This window comes from Drosophila albomicans, chromosome 3, assembly GCF_009650485.2.
Source record: "Drosophila albomicans strain 15112-1751.03 chromosome 3, ASM965048v2, whole genome shotgun sequence".
Classification (NCBI taxonomy): Eukaryota; Metazoa; Arthropoda; class Insecta; order Diptera; family Drosophilidae; genus Drosophila; species Drosophila albomicans.
In genome coordinates this window covers 2,832,401-2,855,168 of record NC_047629.2, presented here as the reverse complement: position 1 = coordinate 2,855,168, position 22,768 = coordinate 2,832,401, and the positions used below count along the sequence as shown (strand labels likewise).

The 22,768-nt window shown below is 36.7% G+C and overlaps 1 protein-coding gene across 21 annotated transcripts in view; it reads right to left on the bottom strand.

The window, feature by feature from the left end:
• LOC117568316 (heterogeneous nuclear ribonucleoprotein L) overlaps nucleotides 1–22,768 on the bottom strand; it is a 131,016-nt gene that overhangs the window by 93,956 nt on the left and 14,292 nt on the right. For 19 of the 21 annotated variants that reach the window (XM_034248892.2, XM_034248893.2, XM_034248878.2 and 16 more), the window contains exon 3: nucleotides 2,706–2,843. The exons of the other annotated variants lie outside the window; for them this stretch is intronic. In XM_034248892.2, the coding sequence (XP_034104783.1) occupies nucleotides 2,706–2,843 (138 nt within the window). The remainder of the gene's footprint in view (nucleotides 1–2,705; nucleotides 2,844–22,768) is intronic. 21 annotated transcript variants of the gene reach the window in all.

The window sequence follows — 22,768 nt, the reverse complement described above, 5'->3', positions numbered from 1 at the left end:
GTCTCGTTCGCACAATATTTGCAGTATTATGCATTTCCTGATGCTTTCAGCTTATCAGTCATAAAACATAACGTGCACTTAATCTTCATTTGCACTCGCACAACATTACGATGCAGCCCACATAAAAATTGGAGGGGAAAGCACCGGGGGCGGGCGAGAGAGTTAAGAAAAGCCTTTTAATTTGTGCCATAAAGGCAAAAAAGGAATTGCTTAATTCCATGACAAACACTCTCGCAGCAGCAGCAGCTCGACTGGAGCTCCAGAGAATGGCTGGCAGGATTCCCAGTTTGCCTTAAATCAACAAAAGATTTATGCCAGACTGGGGAGACAGAGAAGGAGACAGAGAAGGGGCGACATGACGTGCGAAAGGGACAGACAGTGCGAGTCGCGATGGAAAAATCTAGCGAGCAGGCGATGCGAGAATATAAATCCAGAAAGTCGGACTTAACGCCCCACTGAATACAGGCAAACAACAACAACAACAACAAATAAAGCTACAACAAACAATCGTCATCCGAAAAAAAGAGTACGAAAGTCATTCAGTCAGCGGGACAAGAAAGAGAGCAGAAGAGAGCGGGGATCGACGGCAACAACACATGAGAGGAGCGGAGTCTTTGCTTTATCATTTTGTTGGTCTGCGAATTAACATGTCTGGGAAAACTGAGCTCTATCCCTGGCTTTATCCCTGCCCATATCCCTGGCTGCTCTTCAACGACGTCGCCGACGACGGCACAAATAATTTGCAGTTTTACAGTTTTTCACCGCTTTTATATGCTGCATGTTTTCCACTTCACAGGATTTTATGTGCCACTACACGCTCTCTTCTCTCTGGCTCAAGTGTTGGAAAATACAATTGCCAGCACATGTTGCTCTGGACTAACACAGAGACACAAACACAAACACACACAGCTACAGGCACATATATGTATACACAAACAACAATAACATTTCCGCATTCTGTTTTTGTTGTTGCACAGTTCTCTCTCTCTCTCTCTCTCTTTCTCTGTGTGTATCTCTGTCTCTTTTTCGCTCCCTCCATGCTGCTGGTTGTTTGTGTTGTGCCGCCAAATGTTTTGCCTTTGCTAAAAAGACAATAAACTGTGTCAGAGCGGGCCAACAAAAGTGTGAATATGCGTGTATGCAAAGCATACTCTGTAATGTTATACTGAAGGGTATATTAGTTGACTTTTTGACAGCAGTTAAGATTATGACAAATGCACTATCAGAAACATATTTTAAATCTAAGAATAAAAATTTATTTTATTTAAAGCATAAATTTTATTCTTTTTTTACATATCTATTACAATTCCTAAAATGAGATTTTATTATTTTAATCAGATATTTTATTTATTATTTTTTTAGGGCAATTTCAAATTCATTTTTAAATAGTAACAAAATGTTCATTCAATTATAAATTTTAATATATTCATGAATTGTAACATACATAACATAATGTAGTTGACTGATGAATGATTTCTTTACTATCTCATTCTTAGAGTATTTTATCGTCTTTCAGTAAACTGTTTGATACTGAAATGTATTTGTAACTGCATTTGTTTTTTGCCGTATCTGTGTTGCATCTGAGCATGGCAAACACTTGAGTACTTCATGCATTTTTAACGTACTTTTTGTTGTACATTGTTTTTTGTAATTGTTGTTGATTTAGTTGTTGTTGTTGTTGTTGTCGCTGCCGTTATTATTGTGTTGCCACTGCAGGTTGTTGCACGTCCAACAATGCACTCAAGCTAGACACTCGGATTCAACGAAACGCCGCTTAGAAGAAATCTCTCATTCTATCTGCCACTTAAGTGTTGCTGATTTAAATTGTAACACATTTTCTGCCCAGTTTGTTACTCTCAGCACAAGTTACAAATATTGCCACAAAATCCCAACTGTCCACAAAAGACACTCTTGTGCACATAGCAGTCATGCCCCTCGGGCTGAGCCAATGAAAATCCCTTCAAAAAATAACAACAAAATAAATAAAATAAAGCCGAAAAAAAGGAATCCACAACAGAAGTCTAAAGCGTCCTGCCAGCTGCCAACTTTTGCTGTCACTCTCAACACATCAACAACATTAGCAACAACAACAACGACAACGACAACGACATAGAGGCAACAGTGTGGCAAATAACTGTTGTCGCACCATACTATATAGTATGTGTATGTCTAGATATATGTATAAGGTTCCATTCATACCAACATGCAGCTGAGCTTTACATTGAAGTGTGTGACAAGTTTTTCCAGCCACTCACACACATACACACACGATAAATTGCAATGGATTTCGTTTTTCATCGCCTTACCAAAAGTTTGCTACATAGTAGCTTAGAGCAGTATATCAAAAGTTATCGACCTGATATCTACCCTAAATTTATTTGAAACACTTTTCTCTTTAGCAATATAAAAGACTAAGTTTAAAAACATTTGGTACATTAAGTTTAATTTTGATGTATTTGGTTTCATTATGGTATATTAAGTTTCGTTTTGCATTTAAAGTTTTTACTATTCTCTTGAAATGCACAACTCCTCTTCAATGTTCAACTTTAAAGGGTATTCAAAAATATTGTGCGATTTATGAGCAAGTCTCGGGATAAGCAAGAACACAATAATAATAACAAGTACTGCTAGTATATACTAGGTGATAAAGAGTATCAAACAAGAAAAGAAAGTAAAGCAAATAAATAATTTTTGTGTGTACTTACAACTGTGATGGGATAGAAGGGATTTATGATAGTGAAGAGTAGAATGTGATTTGGCCGTGTAGTCTCAGGACGCTTTCTCCTTAGGTCGTCGTTTGACTTGTTCATAAGTGCTTGCTGCTGACTCTGATTTTGTGTGGACTGTAAAGAGTAATATATTCATAGACATAGTATTAGTTGTTTATTCTGTGATAGGTAGTAGAGTATATTTCTTTTTAAGATTAGATTTCATAAATAAAAGACAATTTAAGTGCACGATTACAAGCTACGCATTACACCAGACACTGAGCTTTTTTATTTCTTTTTTCTGACGAACAAAACATGTTGAAATACAAAGGATCAATTTTGCACATTCAGCTCAAGCTCCTTTGTCATCCATGTGCCCAAAAGGAAGATGAGGGAAGTTTTCACCAACATGCAATAGAACATATTCCCATTAAGAAATTTACAAACATTTATACCAATTACTTTGCACTGTTCCAGATAGTCGCTAATGCTGCAAATAATAAAGTCAGATTCCCATCGAAATAAATTCTAAAAACTTTTTTCCTACCGCCGCAAAGCTGACATCTTAAAAGTATTATTTTATAGATTCTTTGGAATTGAAATTTAGCCAAGCTTTTAAAATACTTTATAGTTGTTATATTTATTTAGACGAAGTTTAAGAAGCAAAGCAATGCTTCGGAATGATTCCCATAATGAAAATTATTTATACAAAATGAAAACATTTTTGAAAATAGTTTCAGAGCTCATGTGATGCCTTATGCAACAATTTAAATACCTGCCGCAAAATGATTTACATTTTAATGTGTGGAAAAAAACATATTTTGACCATTACTTGCCTCACATATGTCAAAAAATAATCTGTTGGTTGACTACCTGTCAACTGATTTCTCGCTGTTCTAGAGAACTTTTTTTTAGAATAGTGAAACTGCAAGTTGAGCAGCTACAACGAATTGATTTTCTGGCTTTAATGACGTTCTTTAGTTGCGCTCATTTATTTATTTTATTTTTGATTTTCGCCAAGTCAAAACATTGAGCTTGTATTTTATTTTTTTGCATAATTTTGTCACGTTAATTGACGCTGTCAACAAAATGTTTACCAACAACAAACACTAAAAAACAAAAAAAAAACCGTTTGGCAGTAAGCGCCGCTGTTGCATATGCTAAGCATAATCTCAGTGCTAAAGTATGAGGGGCCTCTCTATAAATAATTGCGGAATTTAGGTGAAACATGTTCATGTCACGTTCAAATGTCAATCAACATCAGCGACAAAAGAGGGGAAATATTGGCAAAAGTTTCAATTAGACGCTTTTTTAGGTGAGAAATGCAGCAACAACAGAACCAAAACCAAACCAGAACGAGAACGAGAACAAGAAAGATAAGTACATTTGGACAGGTGGTGGAATGCTGATGGTGATTGCGTTGCGCTAGTGGTTGGACATCAGCTTGTCTGTGTGTGGCCTCATAGACTTGACACCAAAATGCCAGACATGCGCCGATACTTTCGCTAATTAACTTGAAACATATGACGCGAAGTTCTGCAAAAGTTTGCCAATATCTTTGTTATCCTATCCGCAAGAAATAAATGCAAAAGTTATACAAAAAAAAAAATATTTAGTATATTTGGTATTTTAAATATACTAAAATATATATATATATATATATAAGACAAAAAAAAGTTTTTTCTTCTGTTCTCAAAGAATAAATATAGAAAAGTTATACAAACAGAAACATTTGTAGTATTTGAAATATACCAAAATAATAAATAAAAAACAAGTTAAAAAATGTATTAAGGTGAAAAGTTTTCTAAGAATCAATGCAGAAAAGTTAAATAAAAAATATTCTTAGTATTTAAAATATACTAAAATAATATATGTACATATAAAAAAGTAAAATCTTTCTTTCTATGCAAAGTGCTATTTACAGAAAATGTATTTCAATATTCATTAGATTGCTCAACAAAAGCAGAATATCTTTTAAAACATTTCAAAATAAATTTTTATAGAGTACTTTCTAGTATATACCAATTCTTTTTTCAACTCTTATATAAGTTCCACCATCTCTCTTTAGTTAGTTGCAGTAATTCATTAACTAATTAGCATTTGTCATGATTAACTCTTTCCTCTTTCTCTAGGTTCCGCGTTTTCTGCGACTTTTAACGCCCATTCGCACGTGTATTTTGGTTGGGAATATAATTTAGACTTTTTTTTATTTAATTTCGCTGCATTTTGCTGAACATTCCACAGCTCAGAGTTGAGCTCACTTAACCTTTTTTTCGTGTTTTTTTTTGTAATTTTATTTTTATTTTCACTCGGTGCTGCTGTTAACTGAAACGCTGTTGTCTTTACCTTCACCTGGCTTTGTAATTAGGTTAATGGATCGTTTCTGTGACGCATTTTTGTAGCACTCGAGTTGTTGCTTTAATGGACCAAAAGGGTTACAGTGTTACAGCTCTCGAGCTTAGGTTCATGAGTTACCTTTAAATTATAAACTAACTAGATATGTGTACAAATATACAACCCAAATATTCCTTAGCAACTTTGAGTACTCAGCTTCCTCTCGTAGTTAATCAAATATGTACGGAGATACAACAAAAGAATTTATCATTAGCAAATTTCATGGTTCATGCAGACCACAAAACTGTCGTATTTACCTTGTAACTTAATCCAGCAAACCGACAACTTTACAAGCACACTCGAAATCTCTTGAAGAGTTTCAATCAAATATATCAACAGCTTTGACATACGATTTGTGCATGAGAACAAATCTCAACGCAGGGCAACAAAAAACATTTGTTTTCTGTCAAATTTGCCTTTAATAATAATGTATATCATATATTTTCCCTAGTTTGTGTGTTGTGTGTGTCTCTTGCTCTCTTGAGTTGACGCCCACCCGCTAGGAGATGCTGACGACGACACTGGAAACTGTTGATTAAATTACAAAAAAAAAAGAGGCAGCAGCAACAAAAAAGTAAAACGACAGCAAGATGAAAAAAGTAGAAGCTGTAACACAAAATGATTGATGGCTGGTTTTTCTTCTGGGCGAGGACACCGGGAACAGTGGGAGAAGGCGGGGGATTATCTTAAGTGCATGGCAACCAACAACCAGGCAAAGAAGGAGAAGAGATTTCAATTTTTGTTTTCAATTTGCTTTGTTTTTTTCGCTAGGCGGTACACACACGAATAGTTTAAGTTTGTATTCGTATATTTTGGTTTTTCGAAAAGCATTTGAAACATTTCTGGCACATCGGCGAACGAATTGAAAATAGCCCCCGACGCTCGTTGGTTGTTGGTTGCTGGTTGTCGGTGCGCGGTGTCGTGACTGCATACCACAACGCATTTCAACTCGAACCGCAACGAAATGAAGATGAATTACCCACAAAACTATTCGCTAGGGATACGACAGACAGACAGACAGACGGATGGACAGACAGACGCGTCAGCGCCCATCGTTGGCCGCGTGCAAATTGCAAATCACAAATAAGTTTTGCTTCGAGAAATTTGCACTCAGTTGATCAAATGGTCAACACTATAAAGTGCAGTCTCTAACCCAACAACAACAACAACAACAACAACAACAGCAACACATTCAACGGATGCACACAAACACAACAACATCCACTCAAATGCATCTTGCCAAGAAATTTACGCAAAAGAAGAAAAACGAAGAAAAAATGCCAAATACAAGAAGAGAAATAAAGAAATTTAAGGCAATCGCAAGCTGAACTGCAAGTTGTGAAATCACAGATAAAGAATTGAGGTAATATAAATAGCAAGATATATGGCCATAGTCAGTCTTTCATTCTGTCAGTCAGTAAGTCCATCACTCACTCAATCAGTCAGTTAGACCAACTCGAAGTGTTGCCATTTATTATAGTACTCTGACTCTGAGAATATGCAGAAATGCTTTCGATTGATAAAATCTCTTGTTCGTTGGAGATTCTTCCCCAAATGTGAAATATTGATTGAATGCCAACGGAAACTTCATTGAATTTGATAATAAATTATATGAAGCAATGAAATATGCAGTCGCGTAATTTATCATTACTATATTTACAACTTCATGTGTCTGTTTGCCAACGCTTTAATGTTGCCAAAGAATAAACACTGCGTTCTAAAATTATTTAGTTTAAACAAATCATTTCAAGAGCATCGATTTTTGAATGCAACAACACGAAAGAAAGCTGCAGTTGAGTGTGCTTAATTGTGAGAAACCATATATGTATATTGCGGTATTTTTTAAATATACTGAATTAATATACTGAAATATACCGAAAGCAATATTAGTTAAATACATACCATATACAATAAGGTACTAAATTGTAAATATACCAAATTAATATACTGAAAAAATACTGAAATCTACCGAAAGCTTTGTTTTTTAAATAGCTACCATATACATTCCAGAAATATTTTTGAAATATATCTAATTAATATATTAAAAATACTGAAATATACTGAAAGATATATTTGGTAAATAGATACCATGTACATTTAACATATGCCATAATGTGGAAAATATACCATATTTTTAACAAAAGCAACTAAGACGCCGTTTACCCTTTTGGGTTAGCTGAACAAACTTTAAATAAGTGACCATCAAGTATTAAAAAAAATATATAAAAGTCTCATCAAAATGCACACAGTTAAATTCAAGACTCAAATAAAATACTTAAATACTTAAAAAATATATGCTAAAGGTTTTTTAAGCTATGCAATAATTTAATATACACTAAAAAAAAACATATATCATATTTGAAACAACTAATCCTCTGCTTATGTTATAACATTAAATTTGTGCATAATTTTCATTGTGACATTTACTGCTGTCGTAACATAAATAATGCTAGCTGTGTAACTTTAAATTATGGCCCACTTGACAGACATCTATTTAGAGAATTTTGATCTTTACATATTGTCTGTGTTGCCAGACAAATATCTTAAATAATAATTTCAAGAAATCTCAACTAAATATTCATTAAAAGGGGCAGCTCATTAGAATCCAACTCGTTCCCGGAGTTCAGCTCCCTTGATGCCTGTCTCACCGACTCACTGACTGACTGACTGACTGTCAGAGAGAATGAGTGAGTGAGTGACTGACTGACTGTCTGACTGACGTTTTCACTGTCGGCAGAAGCCGAGACGAAGTCACATGCTGCTGCCCTTCATTTTGATAGGCAACGCATACGGGCCCAAAAATATTCATGCAAAAAATATCACTTGTGTTTTGTTGGTTTATTTTTTGTGTTTTTGGCTGCTGCTGCTACGGCTGCTGCGTCAGGCGACAGCAACATGAGGCGGCATTTGTTACTCGCAATTAGTTGCACTGTATTTTGCCAGCAGCCACAGCGACTTGTCCCCGACCCCCTCCCCCAGAGCGTGTGTGTGTGTGTGTAAATAAATGTGTGTGAGTCGAGGCCGGCAAATGTCGAACGAGAATTGCACATAAAATGCAATTTACGAAATGTTTTCTTCAACGTTTGCATTGCGAAATTTAATTAAAACAGCAGCAGCAGCCACCAACAGCAAAAGCAACAACAGCAGCCACATCAACAACTACAACAACAACAACAACAACAACACCAACAAGTGAAACATCGCGTCGACACAACAACAAACACAATGAAATTAAATGCTGCAGATCAGTGAGCGACAAGACCGCCTGCCTCTGTTGGGAACTGAACTGTATTTGGGTATCTGTTTTAGGCCAAGTAAAAACATCAAAAAGTCCAAGTCAAGTGGCAGCAGGCCAGGCCAGGCCGCCATCCCCTCCCTCCCCGCCCCCCTGGCAAACAAAAATAATTTTTACAAAATAATGAAGCAATGTGTAAGTTGTGTAAGTTAGCGGAGAACAGCAGCAAAACGCATTCGCATCCGCATTTGTAAATGTATCTTTGAGATACAAATTTGTGTTTTTGTTTTTCAAATGGCAGCGCACGCAGATAGACATTAAAGTATATAGTACTTGTGCGGCAATCAATCATGTGCTCGATCTTTAAACCTTTTAAACAATATCATCCCAGCGAGAGAGATGAGATGAGACCATTTTCGATGGCATTTTATTGGCATTGCTCATCATCATCATCATCTTCGGGACTCGATCGCCACCGCGATACATGTGCAAACTGTCGAAACTTTTGTTGTTCTTTTCGTGGGTGGTGGCTGACCAAAAAACCACAAAAAAAGCGAAAAAGAAAGCAAGACGTCAGCGTATTGGTCGAAATCATCAATGACATAAGTACGGGCAAATATATACTTTATACATCTGTTGTTGTATCTTGCAGATACAATTTTAGTTTGCCGCTATTTGGCACAAATCTTTCGTTTGCTACTTGGTAACACACCGAACTTCCCCTCTCCTCCTTCTCTGGTTGTTTCTTATCTGAGTCGCCAGTACTCATTAGTCACAGCAGGGGGCGTTAAGAGGGGGCGTGGCAGCGGTACCCCGCAACGCGTGAAGCATTGAAAATTGTCATTAGTTCAGCGTTTGATTTTTGTAGCTCGTGTCGCACATTCTCACCCTCAACCCTCTCCCTTCCTTCTACTCTCTATTTTTTTTCTCCTCTTTGTATTATCTCTGTCCAACAGTGTGGCGCAGATCTTGTCCCTTGGGGAGGCTGAGGAGTGAGGATGAACATTGTTGCTTGTGCTTGGCTTGGCTTTTCAATGATTTTCAATTAGAGTTCACAGATTGCCGACACTTTTCCAAGACAGACAAAAGGCGGGCAGAGCAGCTTAGCTTGTCTTCGCATTTGCCCAGGATTGCGATTTATGTGCCGGAGTTAAGCCCTTTGATAAAGTGCGCCGGGCAAATCGCTTCGATTGGAAGTCAAGTTAAAGTGGCATAAGAAACCTCAATGAACATGCATCATTTGAAATGCTTTAAAGGCAGCGCGCACTTGACGAGAACTTCAAATAACAAAGTGCAAACTTAACTGAATTTGCCAATGTTTAGACCCTTGTTAAATGCATAACAAGTTCGTCGAGTGTTCTCGACTATGAAACCAAAAGATTGCGAAAGCGGTATTAACTTGAAAATATACCAAATTAATATACCGAAGAAATAGTGACATAAAATATGTATATACAAGTCATATTTGGTATATCGATATACTTTGAAATATGCTATATTACAAAATATACCAAAGAAAACAAAAATACCACAGTGACAAAGCGGTATAATGCATTAAATATACCGAATTAATGTACCAAAATATACTGAAATGCACCGAAGACTGTCTTTGGTATATTCATATATTAACAAATTCAAAATATACCACGAAGCAATTCAGCTAAATTTGGTTTTTGTGATTTAAAATTATTTCTTGAATATGTTCGAAATTCGGTTCGTACCCAACTCTTGTGTATATAATTTTTTTGTGTACCAAAAATCCTTTTCTCCCTATTACATTTACTTTATGTAGGCACAACATTATAATACGGTTCTACGCCATTGATAGCTGGTATAAAAAGAAGCACTTTTTTTTGAATATAAAGAATGAATGGCTGTCGAACCCTTTTTATTTGGAATCCAATGAATAAATTGTGATAATGTTATGATATTGAAACAACACATGTAAACAACGTTATAATCAAAGTAAACTACGAGTAAAGGGCTAAACAAATCAGCAAGAGAAAAACTAAGAATAACAAAGACAAGGATAAAAGATAGATAATGTTAATGCACGACAGCAGCAACAGCAACAGCAACAGACCCAGTTAGATTCATCGACACGTGACCCCGCCCCCTTGATCTCATTAATATAAACAATGGCAAACCACAGACCCTTGGCAAAAGGTCACTCAATTACAGCTCGCATAACTTAACCCCTTAACCACTGCCAGACACACAGCACACCCAAACCCCACAACAACAAATTTTTAACCCAAAAAGAGACGGAAAAGATTGTATGTATGTATATATGTATGTATATAGGAAAAATAATAAAACAAATCTAGAGATGGTCTCGACGCGCCCCAGACACAAACCACCCAAAAACCACCCAAAAGCCTGCCGGCAACCAAAAACAAAACAGGAGAAAAAAAAATAAAGAAAAACCTCAAACCATAAATCCATCCATCTTTTCAACAAACTCAGCGGACTTTTCTACGATTTTCCACTCTTCCTTTTTCTCGTTTTCTCGTTTTTTGGTTTGTCTGTTTGCTGTTGATTTGCGTTTTCGTCATTTTGATGTCAGCTCACTTGACGTGGCTAGAAGCACAACTAACAACAACAATAACAACAGCAACTAGAAGTAGAAGCTGATGCACAAGTCCAGTGTGTTGTGGCAGCAGCTCTATTTAGACAGGCCTAAGGCAACCGTTGATCACTTATGACAACAGCCATCTCCTTCCCTCTCCATCCTCCCCCTCTACACCTTCCTCTTTTCTCATCTTTTGTGTGTGTCGCCGGCGTTTCACTCTCTTGTAATTTATGTGGAAAATTCTGCCTACATAAAACAATTTTCATTTTTACATATCTTACGTCTGCTTTATCGTCTTCTAGTGCCACCCTGCCCCCTCAACCCTCACCCCACCCGTCTGTGTGTCTCGTGGTTTTCTTTGCGCGTAATTTACGCGCCGCTTTTCATGTGAAAATCTTCACTAATTCGTCTGTTGGTATTCCGCCTTGTTCACTCTGTGTGCGCTCGCTCGCTCGCTCGCTTTTCATAATTTTTATTTATGGAAAATGCTTTTAAATGCGCATAAAAAACACACAAGCGTCAGATCAATTTGTTGCTGAGCAATATTTTTCATCATCTCTTCAATATTTTGGCAAAGATTGATTTCACATAGCGAACACAACAAGTAAAAATTTCAAGAAATTGACTCACGACGAAAGCATTTAATTAAATTTAATTAACTATAAAAACTCATGAAAATTGCATTGAAGAAAACTAAAAAAAAATAGCAGGAAACTGTTGGGACAAGAGGGACAGCAAACAACGACAAATTATAGTGAAAAGTCACCGCAACAAATCTCACAGATTTTCACACAATCTGTGACTGTCGAAAGGGAAGGAGGCGGCAAAAACGGGGGGCGTGCATCTCCCCAGAGACGAAGAAGCCGTGAGGCACAATGCGTAGTCAACGGCACAATTGAAATTTTTTTTTGCTCTTGCTGTGTTTTCACTTGATTTTATTTTATTTATTGTGTAGTTGTTGCTACAAGGTGTTTCAATTTCTATCTGTGTAGATTTTCCTACGTCAATGGCTCAAAATATTTGCTCTATTTTCCATTTACCACACGTTGACAATTGGCAAAAAACAAAACTAATCAGCTACGTAATTGAACCACCTCAGGAAAATTTGTTTAAAGCATTTGCGAGCAACACGGATTTTGAGTGTTCTGTAGAAGAGTCTTACATAAATCTTCGGCACGTGTCCAACGAACAAAATATGTGAAGGCGAGGCGAATGTATCTATTTTTGTGATTAATGTGTGTGTTAAGATAAGTACTAAATACGTCAAAATATGTCGATAAAAAAAAAAACTGCAGATCGAACGAAACGAAGCCTCTCTGAATCTCTAAATAAATACGTAACAATTAAAAGAGAAGTATGACTAACAAAATGTGTATTTGTATTTATCATCTGTTCATTCATCATTAATCTACAACAGCTAAATAAATACGTTTAAAGCCTGTTATGGTCTTCTATAGTCTAGGCACATTGCCAATTGCCATGTGAATGCAATACATATTTTCTATATATGCGAAAATCTGTTTGATCAAAAAAGACAGCAAAACCATTTCATTTAGTTAATGACTCGTTAATGGCATTCGGATATCAAAGTGAACACGCAGCGTTAAACGATTTGATTTGAATGTAGAAAATAATTGATTTCATAAATGAGTCCTTAAATTGCCAGCTTAGGGTTTAAATCTTTTCTTTTGGCAGCCAAAATGTATTCTTAATCCTCGAATGTCGCGTAAAATATGCGCACGAAATCTTTATTTAATTCGCTGCTTTCTTTATTTTAAAGATGATCATCCCTATTGCCCACTTGGCAACTTAAACAACCACTAAAACCTCGCACTTGTCAGCCAGCAACATGGCCATAAAGACACAAACTCACAGCACTCCAAAAAGGAAAAAGTGTGTATATATATTTAACGCGTCTCCCCCACAAAAAAACAACAAGTGGAGAAGCGAGGGAGAAATTGCTTCATGTTGTGCGGGAAAATTTATAACAAAAGCAATTGCAGTGCCATAAAAATTACATTTAGGCACATAGAACCATAATAATCAACGCCACCTGCGATGCAAAGGATGAGCAGAGGCGGGGAGCGGGGGGCGAAGCAGCTATGACGATGGACGACTATGCAAACAACGCGGCGGCTTCGTATCCATTTCCACTTCCATTTTCCCCGAAGAATCCCCGTTGCCACTTTAATGGCCAAAAGTGCGAAACGCAGGGCAACAACAGCGTCGGTGGCAAGTCCCGGAAAACTCGACCTCCGCGCGTCCGTATCGCAATTCAAATGTTTACTTTGTTGTCGGCCACTAAATTAGGTGGCCGCAACTTCGAAAGCAAACTTTGAAATGTGTTAATCATCGGCTGAGAAGAATACCAAAGAGTGAAGCCAAAGAGGGGAGATTCGAGAGTGAAGTGCAAAGTGCACACACTGCAATTGTTGTTTGTATACAACACACATACACACACACACACACACACACACAGTCGCACAAATAGTCGCACACTTTCACACTCCCACCTGCACAGGCGACCTGTGGCCAAAAACTCAGCTGAACTCAACGACTTGCATTAAATATTTGTGTGTCAGCAGTAAGCAAAAGTTTGTCCCCTTCCCCCGCACTTCAGACAGCCAAAATTAACACATGTATCTGTTTGTAAATACCCTGTAAATGCGCTTAAAGAGCATGCCGAACTACGCAGTAAAAATTGTGATTCAATTTGAATGCTTGTAAATCAAATTACTTAATTTTCTCACTTTGTAGACAACTTCAAAAATCATTCAAATTTGGAGTTGCTAATTAAGCAACTATTACTTAGTCTAACTAAAGTATCTTCAAGTCGATCTTTTATATTGTTTCTCTCTTTATTTTTGCAACATTGTGTCAGCTGTTGTTGGTTTGTATCTTCGGCTATTGTTTCTATCAATATTTAAACATACTTTTCTTGCTTCTTTTGTCGACTTTACTCACACATTTTATTATTATTTTTGATCAAGTATTTTTATCTTGAACTTGAAGTTCAAAGATGCTAAATTATTAAGCAGTAGAAAGTTCTACAACACAAATGTTTTTAATTACTGTCTAGTTAGCAAAAATAATTAACTTGACAAAACATTTAAAGCAAGAAGTTTACTTTCTATTCCTCGCGAGATAAACTTTGAAATTGTCGTCGAAATTTCTGCTAATTAAGTTGGTTGACTAAAACACATTCCGAGCCAGTTTAAAAGAGTATTTTGTAGGCGACTTTTAACCAGCTCACATATTTGTCATCTGCATATTTAGCTTGTTGTTTTCGTAGGTGTTTACTCTGCCTGACAGTTGTTGTTGTTGTTGCTATTATAGCTGGTCTTGTGAAATGTGCTGCTGATAGCACCCAAAGTCGGGGCACAATTTAAATATTCTACGATAAAAGCGTAACAAAATATTGTTTGTTTCTTGTATCATTCGGTGTGAACGAACTGTCAATTTTAGCTGCTTCTTTTGGGCTTTGCAAAATTGAGATAGACAGCCAAATAAGAATATCTTTTATCTGCTTATATGGAACACATTTTTGCCACGCTCCGCTGCATCGAATGCAGGGCTAAAGCAACAACATATGGCACCTCAATTGGAATACCATATCGCAAACATATGTCTGCTATCAGGTCGCAATAGTGGAGAGCTCTGCTTATCAGCGAGAAACGTGAGGCATATGGGGCAATCACTTCCGCTAGCTGCAACATGTTTCAACCACCTGTCTCCCCATTGAAAAGGAACCAAAACAAATTGGATTGATTGCCAGGCATAGGTGAAAGAAGTAGGAATCGAGTGTGCTCGACTGTGAGATACCCGCTCTTAAATAATACCAAATTCAGTATATTCATTTGATATAATTTAAGAACGGGCATTTTCAAAAATTTTAAAATATACCATACTATTATATGTATAAAATACATCATATTGTCAAAAGCACAACCTTATAGTACCCTTCTTCTCTATAGATAGCAGGTATAAAAACTAATAGATAATTTATAGTGAATTGAAGTGACTACAAAAGCACAATGTAAGCATAGTGCGATATAATCGAAGAACTATCTGAGCTTAGAACTGTCTAAAGTAATGATGTGCAAAATTGTATGAAATATAGACCAACATAATCTGTATTAAGCACAACAAAGAGAACTAAAAGCCCATTACAGTGTATTTAAATAATGCCATACAAATGCACTTAAATTACTTTTATACCATACCATAAATTAATTATCTTTGAACGACATCGTGAATTGGAAACTTACCTGAAAAAGAGAGAAAACATTAAATTAATAAAAAGCTATTAACATGTATAATACAACTAATGTTTTTTATTAAAGCATTACACATTAAAAGCTCATTTAAATCGTTGGCGATTCAATTAGCAAGTCCATTCAATCAGTTTAAAAACAACATAAGCAAAAAATACAAATAAATTTCGCTGACCTCAACGGTTAATCAATTGGGCACTTTGCTGCAATATTTTGATTAAAACGGAATTTATGAGTTGCGTTTTTTTTTATAGTGGCATTCAAAAAGCATATTTAAATGTGCGATTCATATTTAGTTTGCCAGCGGATGGCATTAATAACTTCCCAATCTGAGTGTCCCGCATGCATATTGTAATTAATCGTTTTCATAATCAATGCCAATTGCCACAGATCCAAAATAAACAGAAAAAATAAACACATTTTCTCACTTCGCGCAAATCAAACTTTTTTTTTACAACTGGCCATGAATACTTTTTCTGCAAATGCAGCAATAAAAATGTAGCCTGGCGAACCGTATAGCACATATTTTATTGAATATATAGAAAATGAAAAGCTAATAAAATATGGCGTTCTACACGTGTTTGCTACGGCTTAAGTTATGTTGTATGGATGCATTCCAATACCCTGTAAATACTGAATTTGGATAGGGAATAATTTCCGGTATATTTTGTAGTCTATGGTGTATTTTAACTGTAGTACTCTAACAATGCACTAAATTTAGACTTCAGTATATTTTAGTATTTTTAGTATATTTTCATATAATACTATATCAATATACCAAATTTAGTTTTCAATATATTTTTGTATTCTTTCGCAGTATGAACTTGGAACAGTTTTAGAATATGGTTTTATTGAACACACTCGATTGTAGACTATAGAGTATCTTCCCATCGTAAACTCTCGACAAAAAACAGTTTATTGACTTTTAATTTAATGCCAAATCAGCAGAGAAATATATAATTCAATTGCCATGGCGGATGACAAATGTAAATCGCCCTTTGATTTGCAGCCTGAAAACTTGCAATTGTATTAATTTATAATGTATCCGATTAATTGCAACAAAGATGAACGGCATGTTGCAGCCTTGTGTCTCTGCACAAAATGTAAATTTCAAGCATTTTATCAATTCAAATAATTTTTGCCTTTTGCAACAAAAGTCGAAATCTGAGGAAAAAAAATAAAATAAAATGCCAACGTTCGTTTCGCATCGTGTCGAGTCTCTCGAATTGGGTCAATAAAGGAAATGAAAACGTACAAAACGATACGAATATTTGTGCAAAACAAACAAGAAGACGATGTGGCAACTGCACGAATACGAATACACCAAAAATCATTGCCATAAAAAGATGCAACCGAACCATAAGTGTTTGAGGCGAAAAAAAAAACGGGAGGTTGTCATGTAAGGGGCTCTACCACAAGCGGGTAAAGTTCATGGCAATGCCACATGCAACTCACACATAACTTAACCCGTAGAGTATAATGAATATTGCAAACTTTAAGAAAAGCATATTAAAGAAGAGGTAAACTTTTAGACCATTTTATTAACTAAAGAAATTTGTAGCATTCTTCTTGCAAATTCTTTAAAAGTTTCCAAGTTAATTACCAATAAACACGAGTTCATAGTGAACACGTGATAGAGGTTTCGTAGTCCACATTCTCATTGCGCTCAGTTAGCGTTTCTTTGCCATCATTCCTATGACATGAGTCAATTCAGAAAATGGCATTGCAATTTCACGGGATTGGCTGCCAACGGGTTAAAAAGCTGCGTCAGGCGTTATTGCATTTCATTGGCATTTCGCAAAGCGCAGCTCCCAAAACATGTTTAAATGCACGCACACCAATACTCATATGTGGGTATGTATGCAGTTGTATATAAATAAAGCCCCAGCACCGTTAGCAACACCAGAAAAGAAATAATGAAGAAGCAGGCAAGCAGGCAGCAAGTCCCGAAAATAAAACCGTAAGCGACGTCGACGCTGACTGAGACGTAGCAGCGCCAATGCAATAATCCTCTCCCAAAACGCACTCTCTCAGCCGCTCTCTTTTGTGCGATCAATCTTGTGCAATGTGAGGCCTAAGCTCAGCTTTGTAAGAGAGCAGTGTGCGTTGTGACATGACATCGCTGCTGCGCTCCAATGCGCGTTGTTTTTGTTTGCCGTATGATTTTTTTATCTTTGCGAACTTCTCGCGATCGTCGTACTACACATTGAAAGACACTTACATTTAATTATATTTTGCGCGCGTTTTTGCTGTTTTAATGTTATTGTTGTTGCTAAACATTATTTTTTTATATTTTTTTTAGTAGGTCAGCGAAATTGTTTTTTTGTTCACAGCGCTGCGGCGGCGACAACGACGCTGTCAACGTCGCTGCAGCTGAGGGCAAAACTGGATTTCAAAAAGCAATAACAGCATGGAGAGAACATTGCATTGAAGGTAAGCCGGCGCATAAAAAAAAGAAACTGACGACGACGACGTCGAAGACGAAGAAGAAGAAGAAGAAGAAGAAGAGTAGAAAAGTGCATTGAATTTGCTTTCGTATTTGTGATTTGACGTTGCATTCGCATTCGCATTCGCAGCAAAAGGCTTAAAACGTGTTTCGCACTGCAGCACAAACAAAACGAGCGAGAAGCAACAAAGGCAAAAGCAATAATAAAAAATTTCCATAAAAAGAGCGCAGAAAAGCAAAAGCTCTCTGGGAAGAAGAAGTCGACCACAAAGTTCAAGCACCTGTCCAAAAAGAAACAAAAAACCAAAAAAATATATATATGGAAAAAAGTACTAAAATAAAGAAATAAACGAAATAAACAGCAGAAATGCGGCTACCATAACAATTCCATTTATTTTATCTATGTACTTAACTGAAAAAAAGCCGCTACAACTGCGACGTCGACGTCGCTGCCAACGTCGTCGTCGTCGTCGTCGTCGTCGTCGTCGCGGTGGCGTATGAGCAATTGAGTAATTACAATCGACAGCCCAGCAACAACTGCGAAAAAAAAACATCGCCAACTCCACACACACAAACGCCCCACAAAATAGCGACAACAACAACAACAACAGCGGCAACAATAACAAATGCATACCCTATAAATAGCAGTGCAGAGGCAACAAAAGAACGCAACAACAATTTGTGTGTGTGCGTGTGTCTGTTTTAAAGAGATTCAAGCAATTAAAACTTATGATAAACATTTTTTGTTCCGCTCGCAAATAACCAGAGAACATAACAAAAGAGAGCGGCAAGCCAAATGAGCAAAGCTACCGAAAGAAAGCAAACATACATACATACACACACACGCTCACACAACGTGTGAGCACACACGCATGGCAGAGCACGAGAGCAAACGCGTGTATGAGAGCGTACAAGAGAGAGATAGACAGAGAGTGAGAGAGCGGCGGCAGTTGGATAGAGAGCAGCGATCTTCAATGAGAGCGCAATCGTAGAAAGCCAAAAGACCGTGGCAAAAGAAAGCAGTAGCAGCAAACAAATGACGAATTATGCAAAGAGGGGCATGGACTTGAAGCTGCGACGCTGACGCTGACGTCGACGCCAGCAGCAGCAGCAGCAGCAGAAACAGCAGGCGCTGACAGCAGCGGCGACGATGAGTCAAAATGGCCAAAAATTGCGCGCCAAAAATAAGCGAAATTAAATGGCATTAACAAATTGTCAGGCAATTTGTAAATATAACATTCTAACAGTCATAAGCAAAGGGGCTAAGAGGGCCAAATTACAAAGAACAAAAGTGACTTTGAACGCTATGTATTGTTAAACAGCCGATGCAAGCAAAGTATATTATGGGTCACATTAAAATGATCGCGATCTCTAATATACTTGTTAATTGTCACTAAATTGGAATTCTATTTTACTTTACATACAGAAGAAAGCAATAAATAGATAACAAATTCAATTTGTTTTCTAAAATATATATCTAAAATATACCTAAAATACCATATAATTATATTAATACCATTTACGTATAAATAATCTGATAATGGAGCACAACAATTTAATATGTATATATATTTAAAATGTATTATGTCATTTAAATAAGATAATTTTCACATTTATTTACTCTTATAATCAATTTTAAATACACTAACTGAACACGTACAAGAATTTTCAACAAAATTCTATATTTTTGGTATTTCATGCTTCCCAATGAATTATTTAGTATTAAGCAATGTATTTGTAAGGCACGAAAAGTATTATTTTGTTTCTTTCTTCAGCCATTTGGTTGTATTTTCGTTTCTTTAGAACCATTGCAGCAGCTGTAGCTGCATCAGGTGGAGTAAGCATGTATTTATGTATCTACAAGATACAAGATACAAGTGCTACCTGTGGACTGTAACGTGTGCAATTGCCAACTAGAACAACACGTTCACCTGCGACAAAGCACGGACAGGTAAATAAATGTTGGTTGGTGAGTTGCAGGGGGAGGGGGAGGGGCTCGACGATAAAGTAGAAACGTGTTTTGTATTGCAGCCATCATCGTACGCTATTTATCGACTGCAGTCCTACTCCTCGCACTCCCCTCGGTTCCTCCTCCTCCTCCACCTCGTTACAGCCTTGCCTGGGAAGGCAGTTTTGCTAGACGCTGCAACTGTTTCAATTGAGCAGAAACGTGCTTTTAGAATGGCATACCACACTAACTGGAAATTGTATCTAATTAGTCTACCGGTCGGTCTACGGCGACAACGACAGCGACAACGACAACAACAACGACAACAACCAGCTAAAGTAATGTAGTGAACCGATTGCCCAAGCAGCTGCCACTCCCCTCTCTATATCCCCAATTGACACTACTGCCCCCGTTCTGAAGGGGCGCTGAGGGAAGCGAGGGGGGAAGGGTCAGAGAGAGAGGGAATGCGAGACGCCCCCATTTAACGTGTTGCCAGCTCTTTTATTTCTATGCTGGCTAATAAATAAATTCGAGAACGAGAACTACAACGAAAACGAGAATGAGAATGGAACAAGTTTTATAGTGCATAAATAATTTCACACCCACAACAACAACAACAACGAAAACAAAAACACAGGCGAAAACTTGTCAACTTGCATCAACAAATTATGTTGACAATTATTGTGAATTTTTGTTTGACGCTGCAATTAATGATGTGCTTATTATTATTTGTTTATTCATTTAATTTGTGCTCGCTCTTTAGACTTGATTTGTTTGTTGGTCAACCTCAAATATTTGCCATCGCTGGCAAATAACTAACTTTTTTTGCCAAATAAACTTCCCTTTCAATGACCACAACATTTGCCCGCAATTACTTGTATTTTCACATAATTATTTGAATTGGAAATATTTTTTAATAAATTTACATAGTTTGTATATTCAATTTTGTTAAATTCAACTTCTCGATTTTCTTTATATATAAATCTGTCAAATTACAGTTTCTTTTATTAGAGTTACACTTCACATCTTCAATTCAAGATGCAAATATTTCTGATAAATATTATTAACTTTTATTAAAACTGAACTTGTTAATAATTTCTTCAAATACATACATTCTTAATTAAAATTTAACATGCAATTGTTAGAAATAAAATAAAATATCAATATTTTGTTAATGGAACAATTTTAGAACTCTAGTTTGCCTGAGAACTTCAAAAATCATCCACAAAAATTATAGAAACCACAATTAGAATACCAAAAAAGTTCTTTGTTCCCAAAATCAAAATAATGGAAAACTTGTTCGCCTTTAGATTTTAAATTAAATCCATTTTCTTCTTGATGATCCATCACTCTTAACTTTTTTTATCCTTACACATAATTAAAGAAAAGTATTGTAACTACAATTAAAAATCAAAATAACTTCCCACCAATATTTGAAGCGATAGTAAACGATAGTTTGTAAGCCTTCAATGAAATAAAGTTTTGCTGTTTTCCACAATTGTTTTCTGCTTTGCTGTCTGAAGTTGAAACCTTGTTGAACATTATTATTACTGTCAGACCTGAAGCTGCGATAAGAACAAACTGTCTCTCTTTCTTTCTTTCTTTCACTCCATCTTTCTTTCCCTTTCCCCTGATGCTTTAACTCTTTCTCTCTCGTTGTGTGGGTCTGTAAACTTCCTGTTTGGCAACTAAAGGCAAGATTTTTAGTGAATTTGAGGAATGATTTTTGTTGTTCATTTGGATCGTTGTTGGCTTGAAGTCACGATCGTTATCACGGCTCCTCTTACACACTGTGGCCCAAATTGTGAGCGCTGCATTGCACAGCCTGCTCTGCAGATACAATAAAAAAGATACCCACACACACACACACACACACACACACAGACATGACAATTGACTAACGTCAAACGGCAGCAAAACGGGCATTAAAATCAGCCGCAAAGACAGAAAAATAAACCAGCAAACAAAAATACGAAATACAAAAAAAAAAAATAAAAAGACGGGCAAAAGTAAAGCGAGAGAGCGACCGGGGGCAACACGTCACTTGACGACGTTCAAGTTCAATAACCTGGCCAACAGTTACACTCGCACACACACACACACATGCAGAGAGAGAAGCACTTACACACGCACACACACTAAGGCAATTACCAAATAATGCGGCACATGCACATGAAGCAAAACGCCGGCAACGGGCAAGGAAAGAAGCAAATGAAAAAAATATCACAAAAAAAAAAACAGAAACGTACTGAAAAAAGAAGAAAAAATAAAGTAAATTGAAACAAAATATGCGACGCTGGCGTCGCGACGTCGTCTTCTGCTTACATAACAGCAAATAATGTTAAAAAGCAGCGGTAAAGCAAAGCTAAAGTCGGAGCGAGATGGCCGCAAAATAATGACAACAACAAAAAGGTTTCAAAACAACAACAACAAAACAATCAGGAGAGAAAAAAAATTAAACAGAACGAGCGCAGCAATCGAAATTACATTCGAAAAGGGGCAAAGCCAAAAAAACAAAAACTTGAAATCCCTAAACAACCAAAAAAAAAAGAAAAAGAAACAATTGAAGAAAGAAACTGATTCGATTCCGAAACAATGAAAAAGATACAGACAGCTACAGCTACAGAGGAGAGATTTGTATCTGCGAGTTACTTTGAAAATTGTGAAATATATTTCGGGCGAAACCAAATAGATGTTGAACAACTGTAAACGACTTAATCATAAGGCCATAAACCATTAAGCAGCTGATTAACACATTAGCCGAAATCATCTGACAGATAAATGCGGGCTGCTGTGGCGCCAAAGATCGACACGAAATGTATCTGGCAGATGCAAAGTGTTAACAATCGACTTGGCGGAGAGTTAGCAAACTATATAAAGTAACCGACAGATACATCAGTGGAAAGGATAAAGGCAAACAGCATTTTACTTTACTCTGACAGTCAGCAACAAAGTCAAGCGTCTAACAGCAAAACTATCTGACAGATGCAATAGTTATACAATTACCAAAGTTGAGAGCGAAAAAGAAGCAATTATAATCAAACGAAGACTCACAGAGCCGAGTTTGTGCACATGTTGCCAACTACAAAAGTATCTGACAGATATAATAGTTGTATGCTGTATGGCAAAGTTAAGCTAGAGTTGAGACGCCACCAAAGTATCTCAAGCGTTGAAGTTGCTGCCAAAAGCAA